At 43.8% G+C, this 13,521-nt stretch overlaps 1 protein-coding gene across 7 annotated transcripts in view; it reads right to left on the bottom strand.

Annotated features, from left to right (window-relative positions):
• The window catches only part of BEND2 (BEN domain containing 2), a 39,119-nt gene extending 27,581 nt beyond the window's left edge, over positions 1–11,538 (bottom strand). For 4 of the 7 annotated variants that reach the window (XR_007358122.2, XR_007358118.2, XR_007358121.2 and 1 more), the window contains exons 1-2: positions 10,947–11,537; positions 2,374–2,535 (exon numbers count right to left, since the gene is read on the bottom strand). Coding sequence is in view for 3 of the 7 variants with exons in the window: in XM_048862009.2 (XP_048717966.2) it covers positions 2,374–2,535; positions 10,947–11,163 (379 nt within the window). In the remaining 4 variants the exon portion in view is untranslated. Of the gene's footprint in view, positions 1–2,373; positions 2,536–10,946 lie in introns of those variants that run through there. The other 3 variants (XM_048862059.2, XM_048862068.2, XM_075131605.1) reach the window with 3 other exon arrangements.
• Positions 11,539–13,521: the final 1,983 nt, after the last annotated feature.

Below are 13,521 nucleotides of genomic sequence, written 5' to 3'. Positions count from 1 at the left end.
TGTGCCTCCTACAGCTCTTTGCTGCACATGATATTAAAACACTGTGTGATTTAATTACTAACCAAGATGCTTTTACTATGTTATTAACCAATTGTAGTTGATAAAATAATAATACTTGGTCATTTTGCTGTGAGAATAATATACATAAAAAACTAAATATTTCCTGTCATACTGTTTAAATATGAATATATAGTCCTATAGTAAATTAAACCATGAATTTACACTGCTGTGGCTCTTTTGGGTTAATGAGGTTCCTGAACCACTGAGGTCTGAGTATCACTGATCTAGACTAACTATGACATACTAAATACATTGGGACATGGGATGTCACACAGTAACATGGGAAAGTTAAATCATCAGTATTCTGTGACCTCTCTGGATGCCTCACAATAAAGTCACAAGGTAACTTTAATACTCAGATACTTCTCATGACTTGGAGTAAGTAATACAAAATGCTATTCCTTTCAGTTAACACCACTTCTGAAAGCTTTTCTTGATATCATAGACTCTGTCTACATGAGCATTATCTAGAAGCATGTCTTGTTGCAGTGGCTTTATTATTACTTGTGCTATACGTCCCATCTAAACTATGCTTTTGGTGGACCTTATTTATTCATGATAGGACTTGACACCCTCCAGTTTTGCAGTTTGGATGGTTCTGACCCTGAGCTGTACTACTGCCTTGGTCTTTACAGGAGTCGTAGCACAGCACGGCTTCATCTATAACGCACAACTGAATTGTGTCAGGGATGACCTGATTACACGAGGGAACTCTTATTATGGTAATTGCTACAGTGAAACTGAGATAATAGATTAGACTGGTCAGGAAAACCCAGGTTAGAACCTTTGTCTCAGGAACCATATTTACACGAGGTTGTGACTAACCGTGTTTCTCTGCTATAGCTTATAGCATGTATCAGAGGTATGAGGGGACTGACTGAACACAGATAGGATCTGCTTCCTTGTTAGAAAATACTAAGCTGTTATAGAATGATGGGACTCTTCCTGTAGATGTTTGTTTTTCATTTCTCTCGCTAATCTCATTTAGTGTTTACTTTGATGCTAGTGGTAATGGTTGCACTGTTTTCTTCTATTCCCCATCTGTTTGTAGCTACCAGTTGTGTCCTGTCAGATACTTAAAATGTAACCGCTTTGGAAAAGGGTCTGTCTTTTCATGATATGTCTGCACCTTTCAGGTCGGAAAGGAGGATGTGCTAAGGGAAAAGGAGGATCCATGCACATGTATGGCCCGAACTCCTATGGGGGCAATGGTATTGTTGGTGCTCAGGTACTATGATGCAGTGTGCAAATGTCTAGCATTTTAAAATCAAATTAAATCTCACTTAGAGAGGTTCTGTGCCAGCGTCACCTTTCTTGCTGTGGGCCTGCCTGCAGCAATCACTGCTGTACGTGGCCATAGTCTAAATTGGTTTCCACTTAATCCTTTCCAAGCCAAAACATATAGCTGAATCTAACAGATTAAACTACTGATATTAATGTTATGTGAAAACTAGAGTTAAGATTTGATTCCTGTTACAATCTAATGGAAATGAGTTAACAGCCTTTGTAGCTATACTCTTCATATATACTCTTCTTCGGGGGGAGGGATAGCTCAGTGGTTTGAGCATTGGCCTGCTAAACCCACGGTTTAGAGTTCAATCCTTGAGGGGGGCATTTAGGGATCTGGGGCAAAAATTGAGGATTGGTCCTGCTTTGAGCAGGGGGTTGGACAAGATGATCTCCTGAGATCCCTTCCAACTCTGATATTCCATGATTCTATAAATTAACTGCCTAAACACATATACTACCTTCATTGGCATCTTGTATCCAATAGTAAGCAAGCAAAGTTTCTCAAAACTACAACCCAATTCTCCCCCAGACAGAGTTCAAAACATTAAAGGGTACCTACAGTCGGCAACACCCCAACGTAAATGACAAATTTACTAGAATAGTGCATAAAAGAATTTTCATTGTATCCCAATTAATTTAGCTAAATGCCACACCTACTGGGCAGCCAGATTTCTCTGGTCTTGTTTTTTCCCCTCCAAATTACATACTAATCTTCTTACAACAGATTCTATTTTAAATAATGAATTCCTATGTATATGTGAGAAAAACAATTCTTAAACCTTATTATTGAGATCACCACTAACAGGGAACATCCTTAAGGGGAAACAGATTCTAAAGTTACTTGTTTTAAACTATACTATCAAAACTATCAGCTATTAATAAGTAGCTTTTTAAAGGTTATAGAGTCACAGACAGAAGAGAAAAAGTAATGGGGAATATAGTGTTAAAGATACAATAACTGAGCACTCTGCCAGAAGGATGGGCCATGGGCATTAACTCTCAGAAGAAATTAAGTGTATTTACCATATGCAAGTTGAGTCATGTAGTGATCATCACTGTTTACTTGAGCATTTTGTTCCACTGACACGCAGCCTTGTGTGGACAGTCCATTTTCTGCATCTTCTATTTCAGAATTTTGAATGATCACAGCTTCAACATCATCCTCAACTCTCACAGAAACATAATCTAAAAGCATGTACAGAAAGAAAGAGAAGTCTGGACACCATTCTGTATACCATTCTAATGGCAGTAGCACATTCACCACACCTAGTACTACCCACTTATTTGAACTGCACAATAGTTTAGCTACAATTAAACTGAAATTTGAGTGTTTAAGATTTAAGTCATCTTCCAAGACATGCATTGTGATTCTAAGTGATATTAACAAGGGAGAAGGTTACAAAGCACGTTGGGTGAGATTTTAAAAAGCACTTGGCATCGGCCTAACTGTTTCTACAGACTACGAACTGTTAGGCCCATGAGCACTTGTGAAAATCTCACCCTTTATGTTTAAATACTCAGTGGCACTGAAATTGGAGAACCATTGAGAAAACAGAATTACCAAGAGCTATCAAAGTACATCAGTTCACAATTCCATACTTAGTTGTTATATTATGGTAGCATTTGAGCCCAAACAGGAATGAGGTCCCAATACGAGAGACACTGCAAATATACAGAAAGACAAAGTCCCTGTCCCGAAACGCTTACAGTCTAACTGTAACATGCCAAATGTTGACACAACCACAGTAAATGCTCTGGGTTCAAAATATTTGCCCTGCAGTTAAGTCCAGCATTTCCTTTATTTTGAAAAAACATTTTTTTAAAAAAAGTACATGCAATATAATAATGTTAAAGGAACAATAAGACTATAAGGTCAAGCACTGAAAAGTTAGGAAGAGTCAGAATTCAGGCTGCCTGTGCAAATATAACTTAGCCTCCTGGTGCATATGTATTATGATACTATCTTTAGCTGCATGCTATTTTTCCAGAGGACCTCTACCTAATTCAGTGAATAACATGGACTGTGCTCTGGGTATGAATCTGCCATCTTTCCTCTTTGCTCCTATCCAATCCCCACACTCAGTTTTCTGATCAGACCAAAAATGGGATACAGAGCCTTTTCCCACCAGGTCTTTAAAAAGCTCTTCAGTAACACAGTTTGAGCCTATTTACTCAGGCAAGACCAGATCATATTATAGCAGTGTTTGGGCACTATCACATTATGACACATTGACTCAGCATGTTAAAGGTCCTCTCAGAGAGGTACTTAAGCACATGAGTAATACCACAAGAATAAATGGGATTACAGCTATGCTTAAACTTAGGCACTGGCTTAAGAGGCTGGCTGAACTGAGGCATTATATATATATAAAATGTGTGTGTTATGATGAATATATATATAAACAAACGGGTGGCCAAACTGTTGCTCCCAAGCCACATGTGGCTCTTTAACAGTTGAAGTGCAGCTCTCAAAACTGCCTCCACACATCCCCATTCTCCACCTACCAGACTTGGGACCTCTGCCTTGCAGTGGGTTGATGAGATGGGGGCTTCTGCACAGAGGTGAGGAGGGTCTCAGGGCTTCAAACCCACAGGGTGCACCTGCTGGGGCTTCAGCAGGAGCAGGGCTGAAACCCCGAGCCCTGGCAAGCATCTCCCGAGGTGCTAAAGCCCTGACTCCTGGCAAGTGTACCCCGGCTCTCAAAGTTCTGAATATTGTCATATGCAGCTCGGCAGGCCAGTAAGTTTGGCCACCCTGATATATAAAATAATGAACTGTCAGCAGCTCAGACAGGTAAGTCTGATCTAACTGATATAGCCTTTATTTTAAAACTTGTATAATTCCAAAACAAACAAGAAGTTGCTATCTTGCTTGACTGTTGATGCCAACAAAATAATTATTCCTCAGCAGATAGATGCATAAGAGAGGCTGGAAACCTTCACAACTGTTTTAAAAAATATTTTATTTATTTGAATTGTGTGTTAAAAACAGTTTCATATGAAACTATATCTTTCCCAATAAACTGACTTATTTAAAAAAACAACTGTGGAAGTTTGCAGACATCTGCAGATCAGCCCTTCCTGTCTCTCAAATTCTGTCAACAATTTGGACTTCTTGCTGGAAAGTAGCAGTAAAATGCAGCATTCAATGAGACATCAGAACCATTCAGTTATGAGGAACCTAAAACAATGACAAGTATTTCCAGAAAAAGGAAGCATATTTTGAATATTCAGTATAGTCTGCCACTATAATCTCACTATTTTTACTAAGTGTCCATTTAGCTGATCACAGCAGTTTTAGTTCAAAGGGAAGAATTGATAAAGGAACAAACCCCTTTGCGATTTTAGAGGGAATTATTATTTCTGCTGCTTTTGGCATTCTCGGAGATGTTTAATAAAAAACAAACTCAAGTGTCATTAACACTCCTGATCTGTTATTTGAACCATGAATGCTTACCAGTAATGAAATGCTCGCTGAGAAATGCTAACTGATAGCAGCAAAGATCTAATGGTAAAGACTGGTGGCCCATGGAGTTCATGAGTAATGGAAGAGACCTGGCAACTGGGTAACGTACTACTAGCAATTGCTGCAGGGAGGAAGGGGAGTTGAGGATCCAGAAAATCAGTACCATTTTTTAATTTAGGCTTGTGGTGTAAAATGCATAAATGGAGATAGACTTGATTAAACGGCAATGTCATCTAATACTAGAGAGTTTTTTAAAAGTAAAGCGTAGTATTAATTAAATACTGGATATGCCCTCTATCGGGGGCACACTGTCCTACACCAGCAGAAGAAATGAACCTCATCATTTAATAGATCACTTCTAATTTTAAGTTTCAGAGTAACAGCCGTGTTAGTCTGTATTCACAAAAAGAAAAGGAGTACTTGTGGCACCTTAGAGACTAACCAATCTTCACAATGTGTATGATAATCAAGGTGGGACATTTCCTGCACAAATTTGAGAGAGTTGTCACTTTGGATGGGCTATTACCAGCAGGAGAGTGAGTGTGTGTGGGGGGGTGGGGGGCGGAGGGTGAGAAAACCTGGATTTGTGCTGGAAATGGCCCAACTTGATGATCACTTTAGATAAGCTATTACCAGCAGGACAGTGGGGTGGGAGGAGGTATTGTTTCATGGTCTCTGTGTGTATATAATGTCTTCTGCAGCTTCCATGGTATGCATCCAATGAAGTGAGCTATAGCTCACGAAAGCTCATGCTCAAATAAATTGGTTAGTCTCTAAGGTGCCACAAGTACTCCTTTTCTTTTTTCTAATTTTAAGTATCACAGTCATACAGTCTAAAAGAAAAAATGTTTCACCTATTCAGGTTAAAATATCCACACCTTCAAAACCTTAGTACAAAATAACATTTCAGATAAATATTTACTCACAGCAGTATCTATAAAAACAACTTCTCTTTATAAATGTCTGTGCTCTTAAAAATGAGAAATCAATAGCACACAGCAGACAAATGCCATGTAACATGTAACACAGAAACTAGAATTAAGCCACCAAAATCTTTTTAATTTGTGCTGCAAATCAAGATTTTAATCCAAATTCCTTGGAATAATGGCTAGAGCATTAACTGACTATGTTAAATCCACAATCAACATAAGAATGGTCATACTGGGTCAGAGCAATGGTCCATCTAGCCCAGTGGCCAATGCCAGGTGCTTCAGAGGGAATGAATAGAACAGATAAGCATCAAGTGATAAAAAAAAAAATAATTACAGAGATATTTGTAAGTTTCCAGTAACTCTTTCATGGAAACAAAAAAAATCATAATTAAGAAAAATAGTGTCAACTATTCTTCAGGATTTGAGTTGCACCTTTTCAAGGGAAAAATTACTTTCACCGTAAAATGAAAAAAAAAGCCATACTGGTTCTTGGCTGCGTCATAAATTAAGTAAATGTATTTAGTACTACTTCTTTAAATCATTTAACCAGTCATTCCAATGAATCAATAGGCTAACAAAGTTCTGCCTGGAAATGTAACAAGGAGTAAATGTATGTCCAAAGAAAGCTTCAATCATTTAACTCTTTTCTTGTTCAGAATCAATACATACCCTGGGTTATGCTGTTTAGAAGATAGCCAGTTATTTTCAGTAAAGCAGCAGGATACTATATGCTGTATGGCCCTATGGGATATACAAGTGCACCTCATACTTTGTACATTCAGAGCACAGGAAGATTATTATAGACACAGCAGAGCTACACACTAATTAAGACATTCTGTGCCACGTTTTTGTCAGTTTTAACAACATTTTATGGTCATTATTTTAGTTATTTCAGCATTTTTCAGTACACTATTTATGAGGAACTCTAGTTTGCCTTTGCACAGAACCATCAGAATCTCTGCATGAAAGTTAAAAGCATTTAAAAATGCAGGGCGGCTGCTTCATGACGACTTATATACAGATAAAGCTGTTCGTCTGACTGCATCAGTAAGATGTACCACAAATTTTAATATCTTAAGCTATAGCCTATATCTAGCAAGATCAAAATTACTGCTGTCAAAAATTACTACTGTCAGTAGTGACATTTGAACACAAACTCTTACAGAGCCTGGTTTCAACTGAGCAGATGGCTTGCTGACTATTATGCTGCTTTCCTAGTTCATTTTCACCCACTGGGAGTGCTTCCCAAAGCACTTTGCTCTGCTTGCACCATTAGTTGACACTGGTTAAATAACATTTTTCCACTCATTTTCACTTTCTGATGATATGCCAGTGTGAATTACAAAGTGCACAGCATATGTATGTTGTTATTTTTTGGAATACAGAATGCCTGTGTTCTGAAAAGTCAGTATATAAAGGCGTTGGAACCTGTTTGACATATGGCTTGCTCTGAAATTATTGGGAATGCATGTTTTCATGCATGTGGCTTCATTCATAAAAGCAAAACCATTATTTGATACAGGTGGGTTTCTCTCTCACACATACACAGACTCGCATGAATCCTTCGTTAGGAAACAATTTTTAATGTGTAGCTCTTCCTTGATTTCCTTCAACTTTTCTCTAAACTCATAGATTTTGTATCAGACCTGCTTTTCCTTTTGGCTGAGGACAGATGGCTATGGAACTCTCTGGAAGCAAACAATACCAATCAAGCTATTTATTGATTCAAGAGATGCACGGTATACTAACATTCTGACATACAAAAGTGCTGGCAAGATATCTATTTCCTGGTCCTAGTCACATGATTACAGTCATATGACAGGGAGTCAGTCTTCACTGCCTTTAGGGCTACTGTTGCAGAAGGCACTCTACCTTTCTTAGTCATGATTGCAGGATGATGCCTTCTTCACTGCTTACAGGCTCAGGAGCTGTTTTCTGATTCTCTGTTTACCAGCATGGTGTACTTCAAGTAACATTTAAAAAAAAATTGCTCTGTAGGTTATTGGAAGGCTCCAATAGTCTTGTCTGAAAGTTTGTCATTTAGCTTTGGGTCTCCCACAGCCCAACAGACAATTACGTTTTTTTGTTTGTCAAGATTACCCCACCCCCAACCAAACTGTAGCAATGAAAAGCAGAGATAGGAAAATAGTTTAAACGGAGTAGAGAAAAGTGAGATGGATGAAAGAAAGTGGAACACAGTAGAACCATTGCAAAAAATACACTGCAAAATATACACAAAAATAAGGGTTTGAAGATTACCTATGAAGAGTTTTTCCACAATAAAACAGAACAGTATGAGGAACTCCCCACACAGCCTGCTCCAGAGCTGCCTGGAGACCCCCTGTGAGAATTGTATAGAAAGACTCAACAAACTGAAACGTTCCATTTCCTATCACTTCCCATTATAAGATCCTGTTTTTAGTTGCTTATAATTTTGCTAACTTCAAACATTTGCATGGAAATTTTCCATGGTGAGCGTCTGCTTCTTGCTTAATTTTTTGAGAACATTTCAGTAAAAACAGTTCAGCCATTTCTTAAAATGAGCTTATGGGGAAAAAATATGTTTTGCACTTGTTAAACAGCTGCGAGAAAGTTTCAAGAAGGGGTAGCCCCAACGTGCTTTGAAAAGGGGTCTGGAAATTTGGAAGGGGGCTGGAGTTACAACAGGAATTTGCCTTTTTACGGCCCCTGAGAAAATCTGCACAAATTTGGACAAGTTACAGGCCCTTGAAAAATCATAGCGTGCACATGCTCAGTTCAGCCTTAAGAGTTTAGCACACTAAATTCTCCAAAAATCCCATCGGTACTGGCCACACTCCAGCCTGGATTGAACAGGACTTCACTTTTTCTATGACCGTTTCTCCTGGCTGACCAGGGGGTGGTGTCACTAGGCACGAAAACAGAGAGCAGGGTGACTGTCCCATCTCTAAAAAGAAAAGGAGTACTTGTGGCACCTTAGAGACTAACCAATTTATTTGAGCATGAGCTTTCGTGAGCTACAGCTCACTTCATCGGATGCATACTGTGGAAACTGCAGCAGACTTTATATATACACAGAGAATATGAGAATATGTCCCCTCAGACAGAGACAAACACCTACAAGATCTCTGTCAAGCTTTCTTACAACTACAGTACCCACCTGCAGAAGTAAAGAAACAGATTGATAGAGCCAGAAGAGTTCCCAGAAGTTACCTACTACAGGACAGGCCTAACAAAGAAAATAACAGAACGCCACTAGCCGTCACCTTCAGCCCCCAACTAAAACCCCTCCAACGCATTATTAAGGATCTACAACCTATCCTAAAGGATGACCCAACACTCTCACAAGTCTTGGGAGACAGGCCAGTCCTTGCCTACAGACAGCCCCGCAACCTGAAGCAAATACTCACCAACAACCACATACCACACAACAGAACCACTAACCCAGGAACTTATCCTTGCAACAAAGCCCGTTGCCAATTGTGCCCACATATCTATTCAGGGGACACCATCACAGGGCCTAATAACATCAGCCACACTATCAGAGGCTCGTTCACCTGCACATCCACCAATGTGATATATGCCATCATGTGCCAGCAATGCCCCTCTGCCATGTACATTGGTCAAACTGGACAGTCTCTACGTAAAAGAATAAATGGACACAAATCAGATGTCAAGAATTATAACATTCATAAACCAGTCGGAGAACACTTCAATCTCTCTGGTCACGCCATCACAGACATGAAGGTCGCTATCTTAAAACAAAAAAACTTCAAATCCAGACTCCAGCGAGAAACTGCTGAATTGGAATTCATTTGCAAATTGGATACTATTAATTTAGGCTTAAATAGAGACTGGGAGTGGCTAAGTCATTATGCAAGGTAGCCTGTTTCCTCTTGTTTTTTCCTACCCCCCCCCCCAGATGTTCTGGTTTAACTTGGATTTAAACTTGGAGAGTGGTCAGTTTGGATGAGCTATTACCAGCAGGAGAGTGAGTTTGTGTGTGTATGGGGGTGGGGGGGGATGTGAGAAAACCTGGATTTGTGCAGGAAATAGCCTGACTTGATTATCATGCACATTGTGTAAAGAGTTGTCACTTTGGATGGGCCATCACCAGCAGGAGAGTGAATTTGTGTGGGGGGGTGGAGGGTGAGAAAACCTGGATTTGTGCTGGACATGGCCCACCTGATGATCACTTTAGATAAGCTATTACCAGCAGGACAGTGGGGTGGGAGGAGGTATTGTTTCATATTCTCTGTGTATATATAAAGTCTGCTGCAGTTTCCACGGTATGCATCCGATGAAGTGAGCTGTAGCTCACGAAAGCTCATGCTCAAATAAATTGGTTAGTCTCTAAGGTGCCACAAGTACTCCTTTTCTTTTTGCGAATTCAGACTAACACGGCTGTTACTCTGAAACCTGTCCCATCTCTGCTCTCAGTGCTCCCCCATGTTGCCACCCAGAAGCAAGACGCCACCTGACTATAACGCAGAGAGTGCGAAGGGGCAGGCAGGGATAACGGGGTATGTCAGATCTGCAACCACTTGCGACTGCGCTAAAATAATAATAATAATAATAATAATTACGTTGAAAGAAAGTTAAGGGGGCAAATCAAGTTACTCCTCAAAGGCGAAGAAAGACCAGCATGAAGGCAGGGCCGGGGGTGGAGAGGGCAGCAGCTCCTGGCTGATCCTCCCCCACCCGAAGGGGACAACGCCTGCTGTCCTCATTGAATTGCCCCCTACAGCCCACGCCCGGGCGGGGGGGGGGGGGGGGCAGGAAGCGGCACCTCCTGGCCGGTTACTCCCGGAGGCTGGGGATTTTGGCCCCGTTTAACCCACCTCCGCCCAATCCCACACTGGTGGGGGGGAGCGGCCCCGTTTCCACACCCCCGCGGCTCGGAGCCGCCCCAAAGCTGGAGGACGCCCCGCTGCCAACCCTCAACGCAGGAAGCCACCGCCCACCCCCAAACGCCCCCTCCCTCAAAGCCCCCTCCGCCGCTCGAGTCAATGACGCCACTGGCGACGAGCAGCCCCGCGGACCAATAGTAACAGCCAGGTTGGTCGGGGCCGGCCAATAGGGTGGGGTGTTGTGGGCGCGGCTTGGCCGGCTCCGCAAAGAACGTTTGGGTCGGGCCGTTGCGAACGATGGGGGAACGTTCCCTGCGCGCGGGCGGTTCCGAACGCAGGGCGGCCCTGGGGGGTCAGCTCGGCACTTACCCTCCGCGGACATGGCGCCGGCGGGCGCTGTGTCCCGGGCAGGCGGGCGGCGAGCCGGGCTCCGCGCAGGCAGGTGTGGCCGGAATGTGGCGTTGGAAACGGAAGCGGCTTCGCCCGACGTGAGCAACAAACTGTTTTGAATCCGCGCGGCTGCGCAGTGGGGACGGGGGCGCGTCCGGCAAACGGCGTCCCGCCCGGGAGCGGCCCATGGTCCCATGCGCTCCCCGGAGCCCTGCAGTTAGGGAGGGGCCGCATGTCCCGTCCTGACTAGCCCCACGCACGGGTCGCACGCTTGCGGGGAGACCGGCCTGGACGCTGCCCCCCCCCCCCCGCACACCGGCGAGGGGGAGGGGCGGCGGCCGTTCCCCTGGGGTGCGGGGGAGTCGAGTCAGCCAGTCACAGGCAGGGGGCAGCGCGTCTCTGTCCTTATCCCGCTCTGAGCGTCAGGGCGGAGAAGTTGGGGGTGCATGTGGCTCCCTGCGCCAGGTGGCTAAAGAAAAGGTTGAGAGCAAGTGCTGCGGGCCACTGTACTCGCTAATCTATTTCTGCGTGCAACCAAGGGGCTTGTGTTCTCCAGGGCAAGCTGGAGCTGAGCACAGCGACCCGCTTCCTGGAGTCTACAGCCGGGCCCTCAACGTTTTTCTTTCTTTCCGAGCGCCCCTCCCACCCCTCGCCATAAACACTCTACGGCCCACTTGTGCCACAACAACTGGTTTTCTGCATATAAAAGCCAGGGCTAAACTGGGAGGAGTGGTAGATATGCTGGAGGGGAGGGATAGGATACAGAAGGACCTAGACAAATTGGAGGATTGGGCCAAAAGAAATCTGATGAGGTTCAATAAGGATAAGTGCAGGGTCCTGCACTTAGGACGGAAGAACCCAATGCACCGCTACAGACTAGGGACCGAATGGCTAGGCAGCAGTTCTGCGGAAAAGGACCTAGGGGTGACAGTGGACGAGAAGCTGGATATGAGTCAGCAGTGTGCCCTTGTTGCCAAGAAGGCCAATGGCATTTTGGGATGTATAAGTAGGGGCATAGCGAGCAGATCGAGGGACGTGATCGTTCCCCTCTATTCGACATTGGTGAGGCCTCATCTGGAGTACTGTGTCCAGTTTTGGGCCCCACACTTCAAGAAGGATGTGGATAAATTGGAGAGAGTCCAGCGAAGGGCAACAAAAATGATTAGGGGTCTGGAACACATGAGTTATGAGGAGAGGCTGAGGGAGCTGGGATTGTTTAGCCTGCAGAAGAGAAGAATGAAGGGGGATTTGATAGCTGCTTTCAACTACCTGAAAGGGGGTTCCAAAGAGGATGGCTCTAGACTGTTCTCAATGGTATCAGATGACAGAACGAGGAGTAATGGTCTCAAGTTGCAGTGGGGGAGGTTTAGATTGGATATTAGGATAAACTTTTTCACTAAGAGGGTGGTGAAACACTGGAATGCGTTACCTAGGGAGGTGGTAGAATCTCCTTCCTTAGAGGTTTTTAAGGTCAGGCTTGACAAAGCCCTGGCTGGGATGATTTAACTGGGATTTGGTCCTGCTTTGAGCAGGGGGTTGGACTAGATGACCTTCTGGGGTCCCTTCCAACCCTTATATTCTATGATTCTATGATTAGCAGATAGCAAGCCAGGCAATTGCCCGGGACCCCGTGCCACAGGGAGCCCCGCAAAGCTAAGTTGCTCAGGCTTCAGCTGCAGCCCTGCTTGGCAGACCCTCTGAAACCTGCTTGCGGAGCCCAGTGGGCCCCACAACCCTGGTGAGATTTTTGGGTTGCCATCTTTGTAAGCCCACAAAATGGAACACCCTTGCCCCACCCCTTCTCACTCCAAGCCCCCCAACTCTGTTGCTCGCTTTCCTCCACCCTCACGCACTCGCTCATTTTCACTGGTTTGGGGAAGGGGGTTGGATAGGGGGTGGGGTCCTCACGGGTGGTTGGGGCGGGGGGGTTCAGGGAGGGGGCAGTCAAGGGACAAGGAGCAGGGGGGGTTGGATGGGTCAGGAGTTCTGAGGGGGGCAGTCAGGGGGTGGGAGGGAGCGGGGGTCAGGCTGTTTGCGGAGGCACAGCCTTCCCTATCCGGCCCGCCATACCGTTTCGCAACCCCGATGTGGCCCTCGGGCCAAAAAGTTTGCCCACCCCTGAACTAAATATACCCAGTCTTTTCACTCTCTCCTCTCTTTCCCACCATGGTCAACAGAACAAAGCATTGCCGTGTTGCCCGCATTTTTGTGTAACACTGAGATATTATTATTATTTTTTCACCAACCTAGCTAACTATCCATCAGGATTCTTGAGTTTAAGAACCATTTATAAAGTATGATCTTTTATAACCCCAGATTTTCTAATATAAAGAAGGAAAAGGGTCACTAGATTAAGTAGATTTTAGTAGCTCACCACTTCCTTTTTGGTGGCATAATTTCTGTATGTTGAATTTAGACTTACACGGTAATATGCCATCGCCTCCAAGTCCTCATTTGTGGGCCAAACATTACATTCTTACTCTTGTGTCAAATATGAAAGGAATTTTGAGACAGGCAAGAACTAGTTCTAAGAACTTTATGTGACTCTTGAAAT

Source organism: Caretta caretta, chromosome 1, assembly GCF_965140235.1.
Source record: "Caretta caretta isolate rCarCar2 chromosome 1, rCarCar1.hap1, whole genome shotgun sequence".
Taxonomy (NCBI): Eukaryota; Metazoa; Chordata; order Testudines; family Cheloniidae; genus Caretta; species Caretta caretta.
This window is presented reverse-complemented; position numbering and strand designations above follow the sequence as displayed.